Here is a 21,351-nt window from a genome sequence, read left to right as displayed (position 1 = left end):
AGGAGGAGCAGAGGCCGTGATTGACACCGCGAGTGCCGCCTCCCAGGGCGGGCGTTGCAAACGGCCCCTCCCGCGGCGGGAGAACGCCCGGTAGCCAATGACGAGCGGCAGCTCCCGGAACCCCGCCCCCGCCGAGGCGTGATGGGCGGAGAGGGCGAGACGGGCAGCTCTCTCCTCCAATGGGCTCCTCCCAGCTCATCTCCCCCCTATTCCTCCTCCCCAGACCCCCCAATTCCCACCAAACTGGGTCCCTGGGGCTCCCCCAAACCCGGGGGGTCCATCCCCCCGCTCTGCCCGCTGACTCGGCGGCTCCGAGCAGGATCCACCCCCCAGGGACACGTGAACCACAACGACCACCAGCTCTGCGCCTCTTTATTGTCCCCACGCCCCCTTTATTGCCTTGTCCGTCACCAGGGGGGTGACATGGGCTGGGGGTTCTGCAGGTAGGACATCACCACGGCCGAGATGGAGAGCCTGGCGGGGGGAAAGAGACACTTGAGAGCCCCCCCGCGACACCGGGACCGTGTCCCCGCTGTCCCCTCCGCAGGCCGGGGACACTCACATGAAGCTGCTCATCATCTGCTTGGTGTCCTCGGAGCTGCGGGAGTTGGCGAAGCTGATGAAGGAGCAGTAGACGGCGATCCAGGCGCACCACTTCAGCTGGGGGGTGGGGACGTGTGGGGACACCCTTGTGTTCCCTGATCTCCCTGTCCCCGCTGAGCCCCCTGTGCCCCTGAGGACACCCCTGTCCCCTCCCCGTCCCCCCCGAGCCCCTGGGGACACCCGTGTCCCCCCCCCGTCCCCCCCGAGCCCTCTGTCCCCCTGGGGACACCCCTGTCCCCCCCAAGCCCCCTGCCCCCCCTGTCCCCCCTGAGAACACCCCTGTCCCCCCCGCCCCCCCGAGCCCCCTGTTCCCCCCGAGTCCCCTCGGACACCCCCGGGGATGTCCCCTGTCCCCGGTGATGGTCCCTGCGCCCCCGTCCCCACCTTGAGCATGAGCCCGCACATGCTGAACACCATCCCCAGCAGGTTCATGTAGTCGGGGGTCGGATCCTCCAGCGCCGGGTTGGTCTCGGTGGCCGGCGGTTTGTACCTGGGGCCGGTACCGGCACCGTCAGCCGTGCCGAGGCCCCGGGGCGCCGCTCGCTCCCCCCGGCCCGGTGCCCCCGGTCCCACCTGGACACTCGCGCCGGCCGCCGCGGGTCCGCCATGCTCCCGCCACTTCCGCCACTGGCCACGCCCACACAGGCGCAGGCCCCGCCCCTAACCCCGCCCCGGGACCGCCCCCGGCGCAACGCAGGCCACGCCCCCGCCGCCCTGGCTCCGCCCCCATCCCCGCCCCTGGCTCCGCCCAGACCACGCCTCCACCCGCCGCGGCTCCGCCCCCAGTCCAGGCCCCGCCCCCGGCCGGTTCCCGCCATGCCGTTCCCGCGGCCCGCCCCCGGCCCCGCCCCCGGCCGGTTCCCGCCATGGCGTTCCCGCGGCCCCGTCCCGCCCCGCCGGAGCTGCCGCGGCGGCGGCTGCGGACGCTGGAGTGCGGGCAGGGGGCGGTGCGGGCCGTGCGGTTCAACGGTGCGACCGGGGGGACCGGGGGGGGACCAGAGACCGGGGGGGACAGACGGGACCGGGGGGGCCCTGGGGGTTTCCTCTGGGTCTGGGGGGGGTCCCCTGGGTCTGGGGGTTCCCTGGGTCTGGGGGTTCCCTGGGTCTGGGGGTGTCCTCCGGGTCTGGGGGTCCCCTGGGTCTGGGGGTTCCCTGGGTCTGGGGGTGTCCCCTGGGTCTGGGGGGGTCCCCTGGGTCTGGGGGCTCTGGGGTGTCCCCTGGGTCTGGGGGTCCCCTGGGTCTGGGGGGCTCTGGGGTGTCCCCTGGGTCTGGGGGGTTCCCTGGGTCTGGGGGGGCCTGGGGTGCTCTGGGGCGTTCCCTGGTCTGGGGGGTTCCCTGGGGCTCTGGGGGTGTCCCTGGGGTTCTGGGGTGTCCCTGGGGTTCTGGGGAGTTCCCTGGGTCTGGGGGTGTCCCCTGGGTCTGGGGGTTCCCTGGGTCTGGGGGTTCCCTGGCTCTGGGGGTGTCCCTGGGTCTGGGGGTGTCCCTGGGGGGCTCAGGACACCCCCGTCCCCCCCAGCCGACGGCAACTACTGCCTGACGTGCGGCTCCGACAAGACGCTCAAGCTCTGGAACCCCCACACGGGCGCGCCCCTCAAAACCTACCAGGGCCACGGCTACGAGGTGCTGGACGCCGCGGGGTAAGGGGGGCACGGGGGGGACCCCAAAACCGCGTGGGGCCCCCCCAGGCTCTGACAGCCCCCCCGGGCCCCCAGCTCCTTTGACAACAGCCAGATCTGCTCGTGCAGCGCGGACAGGACGGTGGCGCTTTGGGACGTGGGCACCGGGCGGGTGCTCCGCAAGTTCCGCGGCCACGCGGGGGTGAGATTTGGGGGGTTTGGGGGGCACCGGGGGGATTTGGGGGCTCTGGGGGGGGGGTTTGGGGGGCTCTGGGGGGATTTGCGAGGATTTGGGGGGCACCGGAGAGATTTGGGGGCTCTGGGGGGATTTGGGGGGCACTGGACAGGTTTGGGGGTGCTCTGCAGAATCTGGGGGGCAGTGGAGGGATTTGGGGGCTCTGGGGGGGTTTGGGGGGCACTGGGGGGATTTGGGGGCTCTGGGGGATTTGCGAGGATTTGGGGGCACCGGAGAGATTTGGGGGCTCTGTGGGGATTTGGGGGTCACCGGAGAGATTTGGGGGCTCTGGGGGGATTTGGGGGGCACTGGACGGGTTTGGGGGTGCTCTGCAGAATCTGGGGGGCAGTGGAGAGATTTGGGAGCTCTGGGAGAATCTGGGGGACACCAGAGAGATTTGGGGGACACTGCGGGGATTTGGGGGGGCTGGTGGCACCAGAGGGATCCAGGGGGTTTCAGGGGACACCAGAGGGATTTGGGGGCTCTGGGGGGGTTGGGGGGCACTGGGGGGATTTGGGGGCTCTGGGGGGGTTTGCGAGGATTTGGGGGGCACCGGAGAGATTTGGGGGCTCTGGGGGAAACTGGGGGGCTGTGGGGGGATTGGGGGCGCCAAGGGGATTTGGGGGGCACTGAGGAATTGGGGGGCGCTCGGGGGTTTGGGGTCCCGCTCAGCCCGTGTCCCCCGCAGAAGGTGAATTGTGTCCAGTTCAATGAAGAGGCCACCGTCATCGTGTCGGGTGAGGGGCCCTGCCGGCCCGGCCCCCCGAACCCCCATTTGCACCCCGAACCCCCCTGTACAGCCCGAACCCCATTTACACCCCGAACCCCCATTTGCACCCCGAACCCCCCTGTACAGCCCGAACCCCCATGTACAGCCTGAGTCCCCATTTATACCCCAAACCCCCATTTTTGCCCTAACCCCCCATTTTTGCCCCGAAGCCCCATTTCTGCCCTGACCCCCCGTTGCTGCCCTGACCCCCCATTTCTGCCCTGAACCCCGTTTCTGCCCTGACCCCCCGTTGCTGCCCCAAACCCCCGTTTTTGCCCTGAACCCCGTTGCTGCCCTGACCCCCCATTTCTGCCCTGACCCCCCGTTTCTGCCCTGACCCCCCATTTCTGCCCCGAAGCCCCATTTCTGCCCTGACCCCCATTTCTGCCCTGATCCCCTATTTCTGCCCTGAACCCCCATTTCTGCCCTGACCCCCCGTTTCTGCCCTGACCCCCCATTTCTGCCCCGAACCCCCATTTCTGCCCTGACCCCCCATTTTTGCCCTGACCCCCCGTTTCTGCCCCGAAGCCCCATTTCTGCCCTGACCCCCATTTCTGCCCCGAACCCCCATTTCTGCCCTGACCCCCCGTTTCTGCCCTGAACCCCCTTTCTGCCCTGACCCCCCATTTCTGCCCTGACCCCCCGTTTCTGCCCTGACCCCCCGTTGCTGCCCCGAACCCCCGTTTCTGCCCCGAACCCCCGTTGCTGCCCTGAACCTCGTTTCTGCCCTGACCCCCCATTTCTGCCCCGAACCCCCATTTCTGCTCTGACCCCCCGTTTCTGCCCTGAACCCCGTTGCTGCCCTGACCCCCCGTTTCTGCCCTGAACCCCGTTTCTGCCCTGACCCCCCATTTCTGCCCTGACCCCCCGTTTCTGCCCTGAACCCCGTTTCTGCCCTGACCCCCCATTTCTGCCCTGACCCCCGTTTCTGCCCCGAACCCCCATTTCTGCCCTGACCCCCCGTGTCTGCCCTGAACCCCGTTTCTGCCCTGACCCCCCGTTTCTGCCCCGAACCCCCATTTCTGCTCTGACCCCCCGTTGCTGCCCCGAACCCCCGTGTCTGCCCTGACCCCCCGTGTCTGCCCTGACCCCCCGTTTCTGCCCTGAACCCCGTTTCTGCCCTGACCCCCCATTTCTGCCCTGACCCCCCGTTTCTGCCCTGAGCCCCCGTTTCTGCCCTGACCCCCCGTTGCTGCCCCAAACCCCCGTTTCTGCCCTGACCCCCCATTTCTGCCCTGACCCCCCGTTCCTGCCCTGAACCCCGTTTCTGCCCTGACCCCCCGTTTCTGCTCTGAACCCCATTTCTGCCCTGACCCCCCATTTCTGCCCCGAACCCCCATTTCTGCCCTGACCCCCATTTCTGCCCTGATCCCCTATTTCTGCCCCGAACCCCCATTTCTGCCCTGACCCCCCGTTTCTGCCCTGAACCCCGTTTCTGCCCTGAACCCCCATTTCTGCCCTGACCCCCCGTTTCTGCCCTGACCCCCCATTTCTGCCCTGACCCCCCATTTTTGCCCCGACCCCCCGTTGCTGCCCCGAACCCCCGTTTCTGCCCTGACCCCCCGTTTCTGCCCTGACCCCCCGTTGCTGCCCTGAACCCCGTTTCTGCCCTGAACCCCGTTTCTGCCCTGACCCCCGTTTCTGCCCGCTGCAGGCTCCATCGACTCGTCGGTGCGCTGCTGGGACTGCCGCTCGCGCCGCGCGGCCGCGCTGCAGGTTCTGGCCGAGGCCAAGGACGGCGTCACCAGCGTCGCCGTGTCCCGGCACGAGATCTTGTCGGGGTGAGGGGACCCCGGGACCCCCGGGGCGAGGGGGGCGGCTCCTGGGGGGCGCTGACCCCCCGCTTTCCGCAGCTCCGTGGACGGCCGCGTGCGGCGCTACGACCTGCGCGCCGGGCAGCTGCTGTGCGACTACATCGGGAGTGAGTCGGGGCGGGATGGGGGGGTCCCCAAAACTGGGGGGGGTCCCCCAAAGCTGGGGGGTCTTCCAAAGCTGGGGGGTCTTCCAAAGCTGGGGGGGTCCCCAAAACTGGGGGGTCTCCCAAAGCTGGGGGGGTCTCCCAAAGCTGGGGGGTCTTCCAAAGCTGGGGGGGGTCCCAAAACTGGGGGGGGTCCCAAAGCTGGGGGGTTCCCCAAAACTGGGGGGGTCCCCCAAAACTGGGGGGTCTCCCAAAGCTGGGGGGGGGTCCCAAAGCTGGGGGGGTCCCCCAAAGCTGGGGGGTCTTCCAAAGCTGGGGGGGGGTCCCAAAGCTGGGGGGGGTCTCCCAAAGCTGGGGGGGGCCCCCAAAGCTGGGGGGGTCTCCCAAAGCTGGGGGGGGGTCCCAAAGCTGGGGGGGGTCTCCCAAAGCTGGGGGGGTCCCAAAGTGTGGGGGGTCCCCCAAAACCGGGGGGTCGTCCACCAAAACCGGGGGGTCTCCCAAAGCTGGGGGGGGCCCCCAAAACTGGGGGGGGTCCCAAAGTGTGGGGGGTCCCCAAAACTGAGGGGGGTTCCCCCAAAACCGGGGGGTTCCCCCAAAGCTGGGGGGGGGTCCCCCAAAGCTGGGGGGGGTCCCAAAGCTGGGGGGGGTCCCAAAGTCGGGGGGGGGGCTCCTGGGATGTCCCCCAACCCCCGGGACACCCCAAAACCTGCGCTTTACTGCAACTGCATTAGAAGTGAGTCAGGGGGATCGGGACAGCCCGGGGGGGTCCCCCAAAGCTGGGGGGGGGTCTCCCAAGTGTGGGGGGGCTCCCAAAATGGGGGGGGCTCTTGGGACACCCCCAAATCCCCGCTACAACCTGCGCTTTACTGCGACTGCATTGGGAGCGAGTCGAGGGGTTCGGGACAGCCCGGGGGGTTTCCCCGAAACCGGGAGGGGGGCTCCCAAGGTGGGGGGGCCCCCCGACCCCCCGTGTCCCCCCGTGTCCCCCCAGGCCCCGTGAGCAGCGTTTGCCGCAGCCGGGACGGTCAGAGCGCGTTGGCCGCCAGTCTGGACTCGGTGCTGCGGCTGCTGGATGCGCAGAGCGGGGAGCTGCTGGGGGAGTGAGTGACACCCCGAAAACGGGGACACCCTGAAAACGGGGGAGCTGCTGGGGGAGTGAGGGACACCCCGAAAACGGGGACACCCCGAAAACGGGGGAGCTGCTGGGGGAGTGAGGGACACCCCGAAAACGGGGACACCCCGAAAACGGGGGAGCTGCTGGGGGAGTGAGGGACACCCCGAAAACAGGGACACCCCAGAAACGGGGACACCCCGAAAACGGGGACACCCCAGAAATGGGGGAGCTGCTGGGGGAGTGAGTGACACCCCGAAAACGGGGACACCCCGAAAACGGGGGAGCTGCTGGGGCAGTGAGTGACACCCCAAAAATGGGGACACCCCGAAAACGGGGGAGCTGCTGGGGGAGTGAGGGACACCCCGAAAACAGGGACACCCCAGAAACGGGGACACCCCGAAAACGGGGACACCCCAGAAACGGGGGAGCTGCTGGGGGACTGAGTGACACCCTGAAAACGGGGACACCCCGAAAACGGGGGAGCTGCTGGGGGAGTGAGGGACACCCCGAAAACGGGGACACCCCAGAAACGGGGGAGCTGCTGGGGGAGTGAGGGACACCCCGAAAACGGGGACACCCCGAAAACAGGGGAGCTGCTGGGGCAGTGAGTGACACCCCGAAAACGGGGACACCCCAGAAACGGGGGAGCTGCTGGGGGAGTGAGTGACACCCCGAAAACGGGGACACCCCGAAAACGGGGGAGCTGCTGGGGGAGTGAGTGACACCCCGAAAATGGGGACACCCCAGAAACGGGGACACCCCGAAAACGGGGACACCCCAAAAACGGGGGAGCTGCTGGGGGAGTGACACCCCGAAAACGGGGACACCCCGAAAACGGGGGGTACCCCAAAAACCGGGGAGTTGCTGGGGAAGTCTGGGGGGCTCCAGGAGGATTTGGGGGGGATTTGGGGGTTCAGGGGGACTGGGGGGGATCCGGGAGCTCCTGAGGGATTTGGGGGGCTCAGGGGGGTCCCCCGTTTCCCCGCAGGTACCGGGGCCACCGCAGCAGCTCGTACCGGCTGGACTGCGCCCTGGGCGCCGGGGACGCGCACGCGGCCGCGGCCTCGGAGGACGGACACGTTTACCTGTGGGACCTGCTGGAGGTGGGGGGGCACGGGGGGGGGGCAGGGGGACCCCCACCCCGCGTCCCCCCCCACCCGTGACCCCCCACCCGTGTCCCCCCAGGGCTCGCTGTTGCTGCGGCTGCCCGTGGGTCGCGGCGCCGTGGGCTCGTTGTCGCTGCACCCGGCGCGGCCGCAGCTCCTGGCGGCCACGGGGGGGCAGGTGCAGCTGTGGGGGCACGAGGAGGGCGCGGGGGGGGACAGCGGGGACCCCCCCGGCGACAAATAACCCCCCCGCTGAGAAACGCCCCCCCCCCCCCACCCCGGCGGCCGGAGCCGCCGCGGGTCAGCGGCAGCGCGGACAGACGGACGGAGGTGTGAGGGACACACGGACGAGGAGGGGGGGACGGTGCGGGGCTGGGGGGCCCCCCCAAAGGGAAATAAACAAACACCCCCCAGGCGGGTGCAGGAACCGCAGTGATTTATTGGGGCAGCGACCTGACTTGATTTGAGCAAATAAATACGGTGCTGGGGGGACACACAGACGTGGCGGGGACAGACGGACGTGGGGGGGGACACAGGAGCCCTGGGACCCCCCCCCGGGCAGGAGCCCCCGCAGAGGTAGTGGGGGGCTCAGCGCCCCCAAAGCAGGAGCGGCCCCCCGGGACGGGGCTCCCGCCTCTGGGGGTGGGGTGGGGGGGTCACGCCGGGGTTTGGGGGTCACCCCGGGGTGGGGGGGTCCCGCCGGCCCCCCCCCCGGCGAAGGCCTCGGCTGTTTGCGCGAAGGTCTCGGCCACCAGCAGCGGGAACACGAGCGACGCGTCGGCGTAAACCTGGGGGGGGGGGCGCGGCGGGAAATGAGGCTGCGGGGACCCCCCCGGCCCCGCGCGCCCCCCCCCGGGACCCCCCCACCTTGACGGGGGCGGCGTCCGCGCGGATCTTGCCCCAGGAAACAGCCTCGTCGGGCCGAGCGCCCGAGTCGGAGCCGTCGAACTCCTGCGCCGTGTTCACGTAGACGGAGAAATCGGCCCCGTTGCGCTGGGGGGGGACAAAGGGGCGGCCCCACGGTGACCTCGCTGTCCCCAGGGTGTCCCCACGGTGACCTCGGTGTCCCCAGGGTGTCCCCCATGTCCCCCCCAGCGTCTCCCCAGTGTCCCCAAATGTCCCCAGGGTGCCCCCAGTGTCCCATGTCCCCTTGGTGTCCCCTCAGTGTCCCCTGTCCCCGGGGTGTCCCCAGGACGTCCCCAGTGTCTCCCCAGTGTCCCCAAATGTCCCCAGTGTCTCCCTGGTGTCCCCAAATGTCCCCAGGGTGTCCCCAGGGTGACCTCAGTGTCCCCTGTCCCCAGGGTGTCCCCAGGGTGTCCCCAGGGTGTCCCCAACGTGACCTCGGTGTCCCTTGTACCCAGGGTGTCCCCTCAGTGTCCCCTGTCCCTGGGGTGTCCCCAGGATGTCCCCAGTGTCTCGCCTTGGTGTCTCCTGTCCCCAATGTCCCTCAGGTATCCCTTCAGTGTCCCCAGGGTGTCCCCAGCGTCCCCAGGACGTCCCCAGCGTCTCCCCGGTGTCCCCAAATGTCCCCAGGGTGTCCCCAGTGTCCCATGTCCCCTTGGTGTCCCCTCAGTGTCCCCTGTCCCCGGGGTGTCCCCAGGACGTCCCCAGTGTCTCCCCAGTGTCCCCAAATGTCCCCAGTGTCTCCCTGGTGTCCCCAAATGTCCCCAGGGTGTCCCCAGGGTGACCTCAGTGTCCCGTGTCCTCCTGGTGTCCCCTCAGTGTCCCTTGTACCCAGGGTGTCCCCTCAGTGTCCCCTGTTCCCGGGGTGTCCCCAGCGTGACCTCGGTGTCCCCTGTCCCTGGGGTGTCCCCAGGATGTCCCCAGTGTCTCGCCTTGGTGTCTCCTGTCCCCAATGTCCCCCAGGTATCCCTTCAGTGTCCCCAGGGTGTCCCCAGCGTCCCCAGGACGTCCCCAGCGTCTCCCCGGTGTCCCCAAATGTCCCCAGGGTGTCCCCAGTGTCCCATGTCCCCTTGGTGTCCCCTGTCCCCGGGGTGTCCCCAGGACGTCCCCAGTGTCTCCCCAGTGTCCCCAAATGTCCCCAGTGTCTCCCTGGTGTCCCCAAATGTCCCCAGGGTGACCTCAGTGTCCCCTGTCCCCGGGGTGTCCCCAGGGTGTCCCCAGGGTGACCTCGGTGTCCCTTGTACCCAGGGTGTCCCCTCAGTGTCCCCTGTCCCTGGGGTGTCCCCAGGATGTCCCCAATGTCTCGCCTTGGTGTCTCCTGTCCCCAATGTCCCCCAGGTATCCCTTCAGTGTCCCCAGGGTGTCCCCCATGTCCCCAGGACGTCCCCAGCGTCTCCCCGGTGTCCCCAAATGTCCCCAGGGTGTCCCCAGTGTCCCATGTCCCCTTGGTGTCCCCTCAGTGTCCCCTGTCCCCGGGGTGTCCCCAGGACGTCCCCAGTGTCTCCCCAGTGTCCCCAAATGTCCCCAGTGTCTCCCTGGTGTCCCCAAATGTCCCCAGGGTGTCCCCAGGGTGACCTCAGTGTCCCCTGTCCCCGGGGTGTCCCCAGGGTGTCCCCAGGGTGTCCCCAGTGTGACCTTGGTGTCCCTTGTACCCAGGGTGTCCCCTCAGTGTCCCCTGTCCCTGGGGTGTCCCCAGGATGTCCCCAGTGTCTCCCCTTGGTGTCTCCTGTCCCCAGTGTCCCCCAGGTATCCCTTCAGTGTCCCCAGGGTGTCCCCAGCGTCCCCAGGACATCCCCAGTGTCTCCCCGGTGTCCCCAAATGTCCCCGGGGTGTCCCCAGGGTGTCCCCAGGGTGACCTCAGTGTCCCTTGTACCCAGGGTGTCCCCTCAGTGTCCCCTGTCCCTGGGGTGTCCCCAGGATGTCCCCAGTGTCTCGCCTTGGTGTCTCCTGTCCCCAATGTCCCCCAGGTATCCCTTCAGTGTCCCCAGGGTGTCCCCCATGTCCCCAGGACGTCCCCAGCGTCTCCCTAGTGTCCCCGAATGTCCCCAGTGTCTCCCCTCGGTGTCCCCCCGGTGTCCCCAGGGTGTCCCCAGTGTCTCCCCCCGGTGTCCCCAGGGTGTCCCCCCGGTGTCCCCCCGGCGTCCCCTCACCATCAGGTTGGCGTTCGCGATGTGATGCTTCACCAGCCCCCCGCCCAGGATGATCATCCCGGTTTTCCTGGCGAAGATGGCCTGGGTGTTGATGAGCCGCAGGTCTGGGGGGACGGGGGCGCCGCGGGGGTCACCGCGGGGGTCACCGCGGGGGGACAGGGACAGGGGGGTCCCCAGCGAGGGGACCCCGGCGTCCGGGGGGGGTCACACGCACCCTCCACGATGTCCAGAACCAGCCCCGGGCGCTTGTACGAGTGGAAGAAAATCATGTCGCCCAAGGAGCCGTCGGTCAGCGCGGGGCTCAGCACCGGGATCCCGTTCTGGGGACACGGGGACGGGTCGCGGGGGGCGGTGACACCGCGGGGACCCCCCTGGGACCCCCCCGGACCCCAACCCACCTTTTGTGCCCAGTAGCAAATGGACTCAGCGTTGTCGATCTCCTTCCCCAGCCGCGCGATCATCCGCGAGGGCGTCCAGCGCACGCCCTGGGGGACCCCAACCCTCAAAACCCCCCCAAAACGGGGACCCAGGTGTCCGGGCCCCCCCCCCACACCCAGCAGGGGACCCAGGCGTCCGGGCCCCCCCGCCCCACCTGGCTCTCCTGCTCGTCCACCATCCGCTCCAGCAGCGGCATCAGCCACTCCTCGAACTTGCAGTAATTGTCGTTGGGCACCAGCAGGTTCCCGATGCTGCGGAGGGGATGGTGACAGCGGGGAGGGGACAGCGACCCCCGGGACCCCCCCGAGCCCCCCCGTACCGGTTGAGGCCGCTCTGGCGCAGGTCCCGGCCCCGCAGGCTGAAATCGCCCACGTAGGTGGGGGCCAAACACTTGATCAGATCTTCCTCCACCCCCCCGGCCGTCGTCACCAGCACGTCCACCTGCGGGGACACATCAGGAACGGGACCCCCCACCCGGGACGCCCCAGGGACCCCCAGGACACGTCAGGAACGGGGACCCCCCCGGGACGCCCCGGGGACCCCCAGGACACGTCAGGAACGGGGACCCCCCCGGGACGCCCCGGGGACCCCCAGGACACGTCAGGAACGGGGACCCCCCCGGGATGCCCCGGGGACCCCCAGGACACGTCAGGAACGGGGACCCCCCCGGGATGCCCCGGGGACCCCCAGGACACGTCAGGAACGGGACCCCCCCCCGGGACGCCCCGGGGACCCCCAGCTCCCCCCGCGATGTCCCCAGTGTCCCTGTTCCCCCCCACTTGGAATGTCCCCAGAACCCCCAGGGGTCCCCAGAGCCCCCGGTGTCCCAGCATCCCCCGTGTCCCCGTGTCCCCCCATGTCCTCCTGTGCCCCCATCCCGCACCGTGTTGTTCTGCACCAGGTACCGGATGGTCCCCTCCGTGTCCCCATTCCCCCGTGTCCCCGGAACCCCCATATCCCCCCGTGTCCCCAGTGCCCCCATATCCTCCCATGCCCTGGTGCCCCCGCACCACGTACCGGATGGTCCCCCCCATATCCCCGTCCCCCCGTGTCCCGGTCCCCCCTGTGTCCCCGGTCCCCCCAGTCCCCCCGTGTCCCAGTCGCCTCGTGTCCTCCATGTCCCCCCGTGTCCGTGTCCCCCCGGTCCCCCCGTGTCCCTGTCCCCCCGTGTCCCCCCGGTCCTCCCGTGTCCCCCCGTGTCCCTGTCCCCCTGTGTCCCCCCGTGTCCGTGTCCCCCCGGTCCCCCTGTGTCCCCCCGGTCCCCCCATGTCCCCCCGTGTCCCTGTCCCCCCGTGTCCCCCCGGTCCCCCTGGTCCCCCCGGTACCCCCGTGTCCCCCCATGTCCCTGTCCCCCCGGTCCCCCCGGTCCCCCGCACCATGTTGTTCTGCACCAGGTACCGGATCGCCTCCCGCACGCCCGAGCTGACGAGGTTGGACGTGAAGCCCAGGAAGATGGTGCAGCCCGAGGGGGGACGCGGCCCCGCCAGCGCGGCCCGGGCCCGCTCCTCCGCGCTCAGCGGCTGCAGCTTGGCCGCGATCTGCGGGCGGCGGCATCAGCGCGGCCCGGGCGCGGACCCCCGGGAACCCCCCCGGACCCCCCAAAACCCCCGGACCCGCCGGGACCCCCGGGACCCCGACCCACCATCCGCCGGATCTCGGCCGCGGCCTGCGCGAAGCTGGTGGCCTGGAAGCCGGTGGTGAGGAAGGAGCGGAGCAGCGCCGCGTGGTCCGGGCCGCCCGAGAAGTCGTAGCCGCGCACCGGGAGGCTGTCGGGCGGGAGGGCCCCGCTGGGCCGCAGGACGGCCCGGAGCGCCCCGGCGGGAACCGGCCCCGGCGCCGCCATCGGGGCTCCCGCCGCTTCACTGCGCCGCCATGCTGTACGGACCCGCGCCGCGCTGCACTGCGCCTGCGCGTCCACGGTTCTACGGCCCCGCCCCGCACTGCGCCTGCGCGCCGCCTTGTTGTACGGACACGCGCCGCATTGCGCCTGCGCGCCGCCATCTTGTACGGACCCGCGACGAACTGCGCCTGCGCGCCGCCATGTTGTACGGCACAGCGCTGCACGGTGACTGCGCGCCGCCATGTTGTACGGAAGCGCGCCGCACTGCGCCTGCGCTCGTACGGCGCCCGCCGCCATGTTGTACGGTTTCCCCGCGCCGCTCCTCCGCCGTACAGCTGCGCGCCGCCATCTTGAGCCAGGACGGTGGCCGCCGAGGAGCAAGAGCCGTCGGGAAGCGAAGCGGCTCGGCTCGCGGCGGGCTCACCGTGCAACCTCTGGCCCCCGCAGCGCCCCAAAGCGCCCAAATTCGCCCCAAACCCGCGGCAGCCGCAGCCTCCGCTCCAGTCAAATCCCTTTAATAGCCGCGAGCAGGCGGCAGCTCCTCCGCGTCGGGGGGCGCGGGGGGGTCCCCGCAGCCGGCAGGAGCCCATGGGAGCGGGGACCCCCCCCCGGCGGCGGGGACCCCCCCGGGTCACGTCCGGAGCCTCCAGACCTCGACCGAGAGGCCCCCGGAGGCTGCGGCCACCACGTCGCCCTCCACGCTGACCTGGGGGGGACACGGGGGTGTCAGGGGGGCGCGGGGGGGACGCCCGCGTGGCGGGGGCGACGCCTCCTCACCCCGTTGAGAACGTCGTCGTGCGTCCAGGAGCAGATGGTGCGCGGAGGGTCCGTGGGGACGTGGATCTGCAGGAGACGAAGGCGTTCGCAGCCCCAACTCCCCCCAAAAAAGGGGGGGCAGCGCCCCCCCGGCCCCACGAGGGGCCCCCCCCCGGTGCGGGGGACGCGGGGACCCCCACCCGCAGCGTCCGGTCGGTTGACGTTGTGTAGAGAGACCCCAGCGAGTGCCAGAGCCCCGTGATCTGCAGCCGGTGCCCCACGTCGAAATACTGCGGGGGGGGGACACGAAACAGCCCGTGAGGCGCGGGGGGGCACCCGCACCCCCCCGCACCCCCCGGGACCCACCCGCGCGGGCTGGAAGCCGCCGCCGCCGCTCCCGAAGACGTAAACGCGGCCCTGGTTGTCGCCGGCCCAGAGCTGCGAGCCGCGGTACGACATGGACAGCAGGTAGTTCTCCAGCTGGGGGGGGACACGCAGGGGACGGGTGACACGGGGGGGCACGCGCAGCCCCCGGCCGCCCCCGCGGGTCGGGGTCCCACCTGCAGGCGCTGCAGGACCCCCCCGGCGCGCCGGTCAAACACGACGAGCGTTCGGTCCTCGCTGCCCGACACGATGAGCCGCTCGTCGGCGGCCAAGGACAGGACGGCGCTGGCGTGGGGCTTGTAGCTGCGCACCAGGGCCTGCCCGGCTGGGGGGGCACGGCGAGCCGGGGCGGGGGCACGATGAGCCCCTCGAAAAGCCCCCCGAGCCCCCCCCGGGTGCCCTGCCCACCTCGCGGGTCGTACATCGACACCGTCTTGTCGTAGGTGCCGGTGACGATGACGTCGGGGCGGTAGGACAGACACAGCACGGCCGCTTTCTCCCTGCGCAGAGCGGGGGTCAGGGCGAGCAGGACCCCCCCGGGACCCCCCAAAGCCTCGGGACCCCCCCAGACCCCACGGGATCCCTGGGACCCCCCAAGCCCCCAGGACCCCCTCAGGCCCACCCCCACTCACTATCCAGCATGGGCAGCCACCCCCCCAGGCCCCCCCACACCCCCGGGACCCTCACAGACCCCCCAAAGCTCTGGGACCCCCCCAGACCCCCCCAAGCCCAGGATCCTCCCAAATCACCGGGACCCCCACAGACCCCCCAAAGCCCTGGGACCCCACCCAGACCCTCCAAACCCCCAGGACCCCCCCTGCCCCCCCCGCACTCACCATCCAGCATGGGCAGCCGCCCCCCCAGACCCCCAACCCACCGGGGCCCCCCGAACCCCACCCTGGGGTACCTGATCTCCCCGATTTGCTGCCCCTCGGCCCCCAGGTCCCAGAGCTTGACGGTGCTGTCCCAGGAGCCCGAACACACCGAGAGGTCCCGCGCAGCCAAACACCAAACCCAGCCCTGCCGGGGGGGGGGAAAACAGCTCCAGGGCCCCCCAAAATGGGGGGACCCCGCGGGGAATGGGGGGAACCCACCTTGTGCGTCCCGGTGCGCTCGGTGCCCAGCGCCTTCACCAGCGCCCGCCCCGGCGCCTGGCCCAGCTCCCGCAGGTCCCACAGGTTCACGTTGCGGTCGCGGGCGCCTGAAACACAGAGGGTGCCCCCCTGGGCGGAGGACACCCCCCCAGAGTCAGGGGGGAACCCCTAGAACCAGGGAATCCCCCCCCTGGAACCGGGGATCCCCCACAGAACCGGGGAACTCCCCCCAGAACCAGGAAACCTCCATAGAGCCACGAAACCCCCACAGAACCAGGGATTGACCCCCAGAATCAGGGCCCCCCCTCAGAACTGGGGATCCCCCCAGAAACAAGGACCCCCCCAGAGTCAGGGAACCCCCCTAGAAGCAGAGATTCCCCCTCCAGAATCAGAGACCCCCACCCCAGAACCAGGGAACCCTCCCAAAACTGGGACCCCCCCCCAGAATCAGGGGGAACCCACAAGAACTGCGGAATCCCCCGCAAAACCAGGGACCCCCCCCAGAGAAACAAGGACCCCCCCAGAATCGGGGCCCCCCCACCTGCAGCAGCAGGACGGAGTCGACGGAGGCGAAATGTCCCTCGTCCAGCGAGAAATGCTCCATTGGGGGGGCGGCCCCCCCGCGCCCCCCCCAGCGCTGCAGCAGCTCCTCCAGCTCCACGCAGGCGCCCGGGACGTCAAACTCCTCGTCTGCAGAACCGGGGGGGCCCCGAAATCACGGGGGGGGGCCCAAAGCCCCCTGGAACCCCCCCATCCAGCAGGGGCAGCCGCCCCCCTGTGCTGCAGCCGCCACAGCCCCCCCAAACCACCCCCCAGACCCCCCAGACCCCAGGGACCCCCCCAATCCCCCACGACCCCCCAGACCCCAGGATCCTCCAAACCCCAGGGACCCCCCAGCCCTCAGAACCGCCCCCAATCCCCCAGGACCCCCCAGACCCTCAGGACCCCCCCAATCCCCCAGCCCCCCCAGCCCCCGGGATCCCCCAAACCCTGGGGGCCCCCCGAATCCCCCAGGCCCCCCCAGACCCACCGTCCAGCACGGGCAGCCGCCCCCCAAGGACCCCCAGACCCCCGGATCTCCCAGACCCCAGGGACCCCCCCAATCCCCCAGGACCCCCCAATCCCCCAGGACCCCCCCAGCCGCACTGTCCAGCACGGGCGGCTGCCCCCCCAGGACCTCCAGACCCCCGGATCCCCCAGACCCCAGGACCCCCCCCAATCCCCCAGGCCCCCCCAGACCCACCGTCCAGCACGGGCAGCCGCCCCCCCGCGCTCTCCCGCAGCCGCGCCCTCCAGGCCGCCCGGTCCCGCGCCGCGTCCCGCAGCGCCCGGCACACCCGGGGCAGGACCCCGCGCAGCTCCCGCGCCCCCAGGAACGCCAGGATCCGCAGCAGCAGCTCCAGCGGCAGCGACAGCAGCGCCGGGACCCCCCCCGGGGCCCCCCCGCCTCCCGCCGCCCGCCTGGGCAGCGCGGGGGGACCCGGGGCCGGTGCCGGCGGGTCCCCGGGGGGGTCGCTGGGAGCCCCGTCCATGGCTGGGGGGGGGGGTGTCAGTACCGGGACCCTCCGTTCCGCACCCCCCAGGCCGTTACACCGAGGCCCCCAAACCCCGGGACCCCCCCAGACCCCCGGGACCCCTCCCCGAGATCCCCCCAAAATCCCAGCCCCCCCCAGGCCCCGGAACCTCCCCAGGAGGCACAGGACCCCGCCTCATCAGCCCCGGGACCCCCCCAAACCCCGGGACCCCCCCAAGGCCCCGGGACCCCCCCCCCAGGCCCCGGGACCCCCCCCCCAGGCCCCGGGTCCTCCCGCAACGCGACCCCGCCCGCCCCGCTGCCGGTACCGGGACCCGCCCCGGCCCCGCTGCCCCCCGCCCCCTCCTCCCCGCCCCCCCCGCCCCCAACAAGCGGTTCGGGCCCCCCCGACCCCCCCCGGTACCGGGACCCGGCCCAGCCCGGCCCCGACGCGTCCCGTCGCCACGGCCACGGCGGCTTCCGCTTCCGGCGCGCCGCCCCCCACGTGACGCTCGCCTCCTCCAATGGGACTGGGGAAGCGCGTCGTGACGCCACCCAGCGGCGCCGGAAGTGGGCCACGTGTGGCCGCCGCGGCACCGGGAGCGACCGGGAAACGGCGGCGATTCCCCCCCAAAAAGCCCCGAACAAACGGCGCCGGCGCCGCGGACGGTCCGTGACGGGCTCTGTTTGCCGGGCGGGGGCGGGGGGGCGGTGCCACCGCGCCCGCCCCTCCCCCCGCTGTAAACGGAAAAGAAACCGGAACAAAACGGGCGGAAAAAAAAAGAAACAAAACACGAGCCACGCGGCCCCGCCCCCCGCGGGTCTGTAGGGGCCTGTGGGGGCCTATACGTGTCCATAGGGGCCTGTGGGGGCCTATACATGTCCATAGGGGCCTGTGGGGGCCTATACGTGTCCACAGGGGCCTGTAGGGGCCTATACATGTCCATAGGGGCCTATAGGGGCCTATAGGTGTCCATAGGCGTCTGTAGGGGCCTATAGGGGTCAGTAGGGGTCTATAAGTGTCTATAGCGGTCTGTAGGGATCTATAGGTGTCTATAGGGGTCTGAACGAATTTATACGGGTCTGTAGGGGTCTATACGTGTCCATAGGGGCCTGTAGGGGTCTATAGGTGTCTATAGGACCCTGTAGGGGTCTATACGTGTCCATAGGGGCCTGTAGGGGTCTATAGGTGTCTATAGGACCCTGTAGGGGTCTATACGTGTCTATAGGGGCCTGTAGGGGTCTGTAGGTGTCTATAGGGGTCTATACGTGTCTATAGGGCTCTGTAGGGGTGTACACGTCTATAGGGGTCTGTAGGTATCTCTAGGAGTCTGTAAGTGTCTATAGCGGTCTGTAGGGATCTGTAGAGATCTATAGGTGTCTATAGGGGTCTGTAGGGGCCTATACGGGCCTGTAGGGGCCTATACGTGTCTATAGGGGCCTGTAGGGGTCTGTAAGTGTCTATAGCGGTCTGTAGGTGTCTATAGAGGTCTATACGTGTCTATAGGGCTCTGTAGGGGTGTATACATGTCTATAGCAGTCTCTAGGTATCTGTAGGAGTCTGTAAGTGTCTATAGCGGTCTGTAGGGGTCTGTAGGTCCCTATAGGGTCCCACAGGTCCCTGTGCATGCGGGGGGGCTGGACAAGGGGGTCACGGCCCCGCCCCCTCCCCGAGCCCCCTTTTTGGACGCTTTTATCCCCAATTCTTCCTCCGCAGATCTGCCTCCCCGCCAGCCCGGGTCGCGCTGCTGCAGACGGAGACGAACTCGGGGTTCAGGTTGGCGCCCCGGATGGCACGAGCTCGGCTGCGGGACGGGGGGGCTGGATCAATGAGCGCGGGGACCCCCCCGGCGGCTTTCGGGGTGTCCCCCCCCGGCCAGGTCGCCCCGCAGCGCGGAGGAGCTTTGCCGCAGCTCGGCCATCGCGTCCGGGGGGGACACGCTGGGTTTGGGGGGGACATGCTGGGTTCGGGGGGTCCCCGCAGGGCAGGGGGGGCATGGACACCGGGGGGGACATGGGGACGGCGACATGGGGACGGGGATGTGGGGGGGACACAGGGACGGGGACACCGGGGGGGACATGGGGACGGCGACATGGGGACGGGGATGTGGGGGGGACACAGGGACGGGGACACCGGGGGGACACGGGGACAGGGATGTGGGGACGGGGACATGGGGACGGGGTCACCGGGGGGGACACTGTTATGGGGGGGGACATGGGGGAACACAGGAATGACATTGGGGGGACACAGGGGGACACGGGGACAGTGTCATGAGGGCGACATGGGGGGACACAGGGGAGACACAAGGTGACATGGGGGACACCAGGGGACACGGGGGACCGGGGGACGCAGGAGGTGACAGGAGGGGACATGGGGGGCCGGGGGACGCAGGAGGGGACAGGAGGGGACATGGGGGCCGGGGGATGCAGGAGGGGACATGGGGGGCCGGGGGATGCAGGAGGGGACAGGAGGGGACATGGGGGCCGGGGGATGCAGAGGGGACATGGGGGCCAGGGGACGCAGGAGGGGACATGGGGGGCCGGGGGACACAGGAGGGGACAGGAGGGGACATGGGGGGCCGGGGGACGCTCCCCCCGCCCGAAGACCCTCAGAGCAGCGAGTTCCACAGCGCGAGTTCGGGATTCGAATGTCTGTCACTGTCATCAGCGGGTCCGGGGACACGGGGGGACATGGGGGGACAGAGGGGACCCTGGGGATGGGGAGGTGACACCGGTGACACCGGTGACGTTACCGGCCGGTTGAGGTTCCTGTGCTGGTGTTTCCCGAAGGCGAAGACGAGCATGTCCGGGATGAAGCCGAGACACGGGCCCAGCTCGGCGCTCACCTCCTCCAGCGCGGCGGAAAACAGGCAAAAAACATCAGAAACGGGGACAAACGGGCAAAAAAGTGCAAAAACACGGCAAAAAAAACAGCGAAAATGGGGCAAAAAGGGTCCGCTCCGGGTCGGCCAGTACGAACACGCCACAATCACAGCGGCTCAGCGCAGGGTCCTCGTCACCCCCGGAGCCCAAAACCGCCCCAGCTGTCCCCAAACTGCCCCGGCTGTCCCCCAAAGCCCCTGATCTGTCCCCAAACCATCCTGGGTGTCCCCAAACCCCTGTATTTGTCCCCAAACCCCTGTATTTGTCCCCAGCCCCGGTTTGTACCTGCAGCCGCCTCCCGCAGGCGGTTGCTCCCGTGCAGCACCCGCGGCAGCGGCTCCGAACCGAGCACGGTGGCCAGCGCGTCCTAATTAATTACACCTAATTAACACCTCCTAATTAACCCCTAACGAACCCAGGCAGCCGAGCACTTCCCTGCCATAATTAACCCTAATTAACCCCCAATTAACCCTTAACAAACCCAGGACGTCCAGGGCAGCCGCCGAGCACTTCCCTGCTGTCATTAATTAACCGCCGACAATGAAGCCCTAACGAAGCGCTAACGAAGCGCTCCGGCCCGGCCCGTACGCAGGTTCCAGTCGGACAGCGCGTCCCCGGCGTTGTCCCAACCGTCGTCCCCATCGTCGTCCCCGTCGGGCTCCTCGTGCGGCAGCGTCACCGTCACCGTGCGCGACTTGTGGAACCGCGGCCGGGTGTCCCGCTCGCTGTGCGGGACGGTGTCGTCCTCCACGTCACCCTGGGGACATTGGGGACAGTGACGGACAGTGTCATGCTCCACGTCACCCTGGGGGCATTGGGGACAGTGGGGGACGGTGCCGTCCTCCACATCACCCTGGGGACATTGGGGACAGTGAGGGACGGTCTTGTCCTCCACGTCACCCTGGGGACATTGGGGACAGTGGGGGACGGTGTCGTCCTCCACGTCACCCTGGGGACATTGGGGACAGTGAGGGACGGTGTCATGCTCCACGTCACCCTGGGGACATTGGGGACAGTGGGGACGGTGTCGTCCTCCACGTCACCCTGGGGACATTGGGGACAGTGAGGGACGGTCTTGTCCTCCACGTCATCCTGGGGACATTGGGGACAGTGAGGGACGGTGTCGTCCTCCACGTCACCCTGGGGACATTGGGGACAGTGAGGGACGGTCTTGTCCTCCACGTCACCCTGGGGACATTGGGGACAGCGAAGGACGGTCTTGTCCTCCACATCACCCTGGGGACATTGGGGACAGTGAGGGACGGTGTCATGCTCCACGTCACCCTGGGGACATTGGGGACAGTGAGGGACGGTGTCGTCCTCCACATCACCCTGGGGACATTGGGGACAGTGAGGGACGGTGTCATGCTCCACGTCACCCTGGGGACATTGGGGACAGTGGGGGACGGTGTCGTCCTCCACGTCACCCTGGGGACATTGGGGCAGTGGGGACGGTGTCGTCCTCCTCCACGTCACCCTGGGGAACAGGGGACACTGGGGGACACCAGGGGACACCGTGTCACACCGTGGGGCCCCCCCGGATCAGACAGTACGAACACAACCAGCATCAGGGGCATCAGCGCACGGTCTGTCATCACCTCCGGGCCCCGGGGCCCCCAGTTCAACCCGTGCCAGCCCCCGGCACTACGGGAGGGTCAGGGACCCCCATGTGTCCCCGATGTCCCCCCGTATCCCCCTGTCCCCCAATGTCCCTGTGTCCCCGCAATGTCCCCCCGTGTCCCCCCGTCCAGGACACGTCCTGCACCAGCTGCTGTGTCCCCGTGCCCCCCCAATGTCCCCATGTCCCCCAATGTACCCTGTCCCCCCGTGTCCCCCCACCCAGGACACGTCCTGCACCAGCCGCTGTGTCCCCGTGTTCGGTGACCGCGGGTCCTGCAGCAGCTGCAGCACCTGCTGGAGCCCCCGCTCGTCCGGCTGCCGCTCCTTGGTTGGGGGGCCGGGGGGTCCTGGGGGACACGGGGGGGCCGGGGGGGTCCTGGGGGACAGGGGGGGGGCCGGGGGGGTCCTG

The 21,351-nt window shown here is 69.8% G+C and overlaps 4 protein-coding genes and 1 non-coding gene across 9 annotated transcripts; 1 reads left to right on the top strand and 4 right to left on the bottom strand.

The window, feature by feature from the left end:
- Positions 1 to 355: 355 nt before the first annotated feature.
- Positions 356 to 1,258, bottom strand: WDR83OS (WD repeat domain 83 opposite strand). The gene is made up of 4 exons (XM_065655045.1): positions 1,177 to 1,258; positions 988 to 1,093; positions 563 to 660; positions 356 to 474 (listed from the first exon to the last, which is right to left on the bottom strand). Exons 1-4 carry the CDS (start codon positions 1,209 to 1,211, stop codon positions 408 to 410), a joined length of 306 nt encoding a protein of 101 aa, XP_065511117.1. The 5' UTR covers positions 1,212 to 1,258; the 3' UTR covers positions 356 to 407.
- Positions 1,259 to 1,455: 197 nt separating this feature from the next.
- Positions 1,456 to 7,802, top strand: WDR83 (WD repeat domain 83). Its single transcript, XM_065655029.1, has 9 exons — positions 1,456 to 1,572; positions 2,120 to 2,240; positions 2,316 to 2,421; positions 3,143 to 3,191; positions 4,878 to 5,004; positions 5,077 to 5,144; positions 6,133 to 6,241; positions 7,244 to 7,358; positions 7,441 to 7,802. The coding sequence occupies exons 1-9, from the start codon at positions 1,470 to 1,472 to the stop codon at positions 7,603 to 7,605; spliced, it is 963 nt and encodes a 320-aa protein (XP_065511101.1). The 5' UTR covers positions 1,456 to 1,469; the 3' UTR covers positions 7,606 to 7,802.
- On the bottom strand, positions 7,785 to 12,742 carry DHPS (deoxyhypusine synthase). Of its 2 annotated transcripts, none has more exons than XM_065655027.1 (9): positions 12,495 to 12,742; positions 12,229 to 12,390; positions 11,172 to 11,293; positions 11,007 to 11,103; positions 10,813 to 10,899; positions 10,629 to 10,734; positions 10,415 to 10,518; positions 8,229 to 8,354; positions 7,785 to 8,149 (listed from the first exon to the last, which is right to left on the bottom strand). In XM_065655027.1, exons 1-9 carry the CDS (start codon positions 12,693 to 12,695, stop codon positions 8,018 to 8,020), a joined length of 1,137 nt encoding a protein of 378 aa, XP_065511099.1. In that variant the 5' UTR covers positions 12,696 to 12,742; the 3' UTR covers positions 7,785 to 8,017. The 2 variants fall into 2 exon arrangements, with proteins under 2 accessions (XP_065511099.1, XP_065511100.1); XM_065655028.1 differs by having other exon boundaries at positions 10,415 to 10,495.
- A 449-nt stretch (positions 12,743 to 13,191) lies between these two features.
- On the bottom strand, positions 13,192 to 16,568 carry FBXW9 (F-box and WD repeat domain containing 9). Of its 4 annotated transcripts, none has more exons than XM_065655012.1 (11): positions 16,170 to 16,566; positions 15,468 to 15,616; positions 14,927 to 15,055; positions 14,740 to 14,852; positions 14,241 to 14,332; positions 14,009 to 14,157; positions 13,815 to 13,928; positions 13,649 to 13,738; positions 13,470 to 13,535; positions 13,332 to 13,398; positions 13,192 to 13,261 (listed from the first exon to the last, which is right to left on the bottom strand). In XM_065655012.1, exons 1-11 carry the CDS (start codon positions 16,456 to 16,458, stop codon positions 13,197 to 13,199), a joined length of 1,323 nt encoding a protein of 440 aa, XP_065511084.1. In that variant the 5' UTR covers positions 16,459 to 16,566; the 3' UTR covers positions 13,192 to 13,196. The 4 variants fall into 4 exon arrangements, with proteins under 4 accessions (XP_065511084.1, XP_065511085.1, XP_065511086.1 ...); XM_065655013.1 differs by having other exon boundaries at positions 13,192 to 13,260; positions 13,326 to 13,398; positions 16,170 to 16,565; XM_065655014.1 differs by lacking the exon at positions 14,009 to 14,157 and having other exon boundaries at positions 13,192 to 13,260; positions 13,326 to 13,398; positions 16,170 to 16,568.
- Positions 16,569 to 20,859: 4,291 nt separating this feature from the next.
- LOC136001016 (small nucleolar RNA SNORD41) lies at positions 20,860 to 20,926 on the bottom strand. The gene has a single exon (XR_010607757.1). It is a non-coding gene; the product is annotated as a small nucleolar RNA SNORD41 (small nucleolar RNA).
- Positions 20,927 to 21,351: the final 425 nt, after the last annotated feature.

Source organism: Caloenas nicobarica, chromosome 36 (genome assembly GCF_036013445.1).
Source record: "Caloenas nicobarica isolate bCalNic1 chromosome 36, bCalNic1.hap1, whole genome shotgun sequence".
Taxonomy (NCBI): domain Eukaryota; kingdom Metazoa; phylum Chordata; class Aves; order Columbiformes; family Columbidae; genus Caloenas; species Caloenas nicobarica.
The sequence above is the reverse complement of the archived record's forward strand: the minus strand, read 5'-3'. Positions and strand labels throughout refer to the sequence as shown.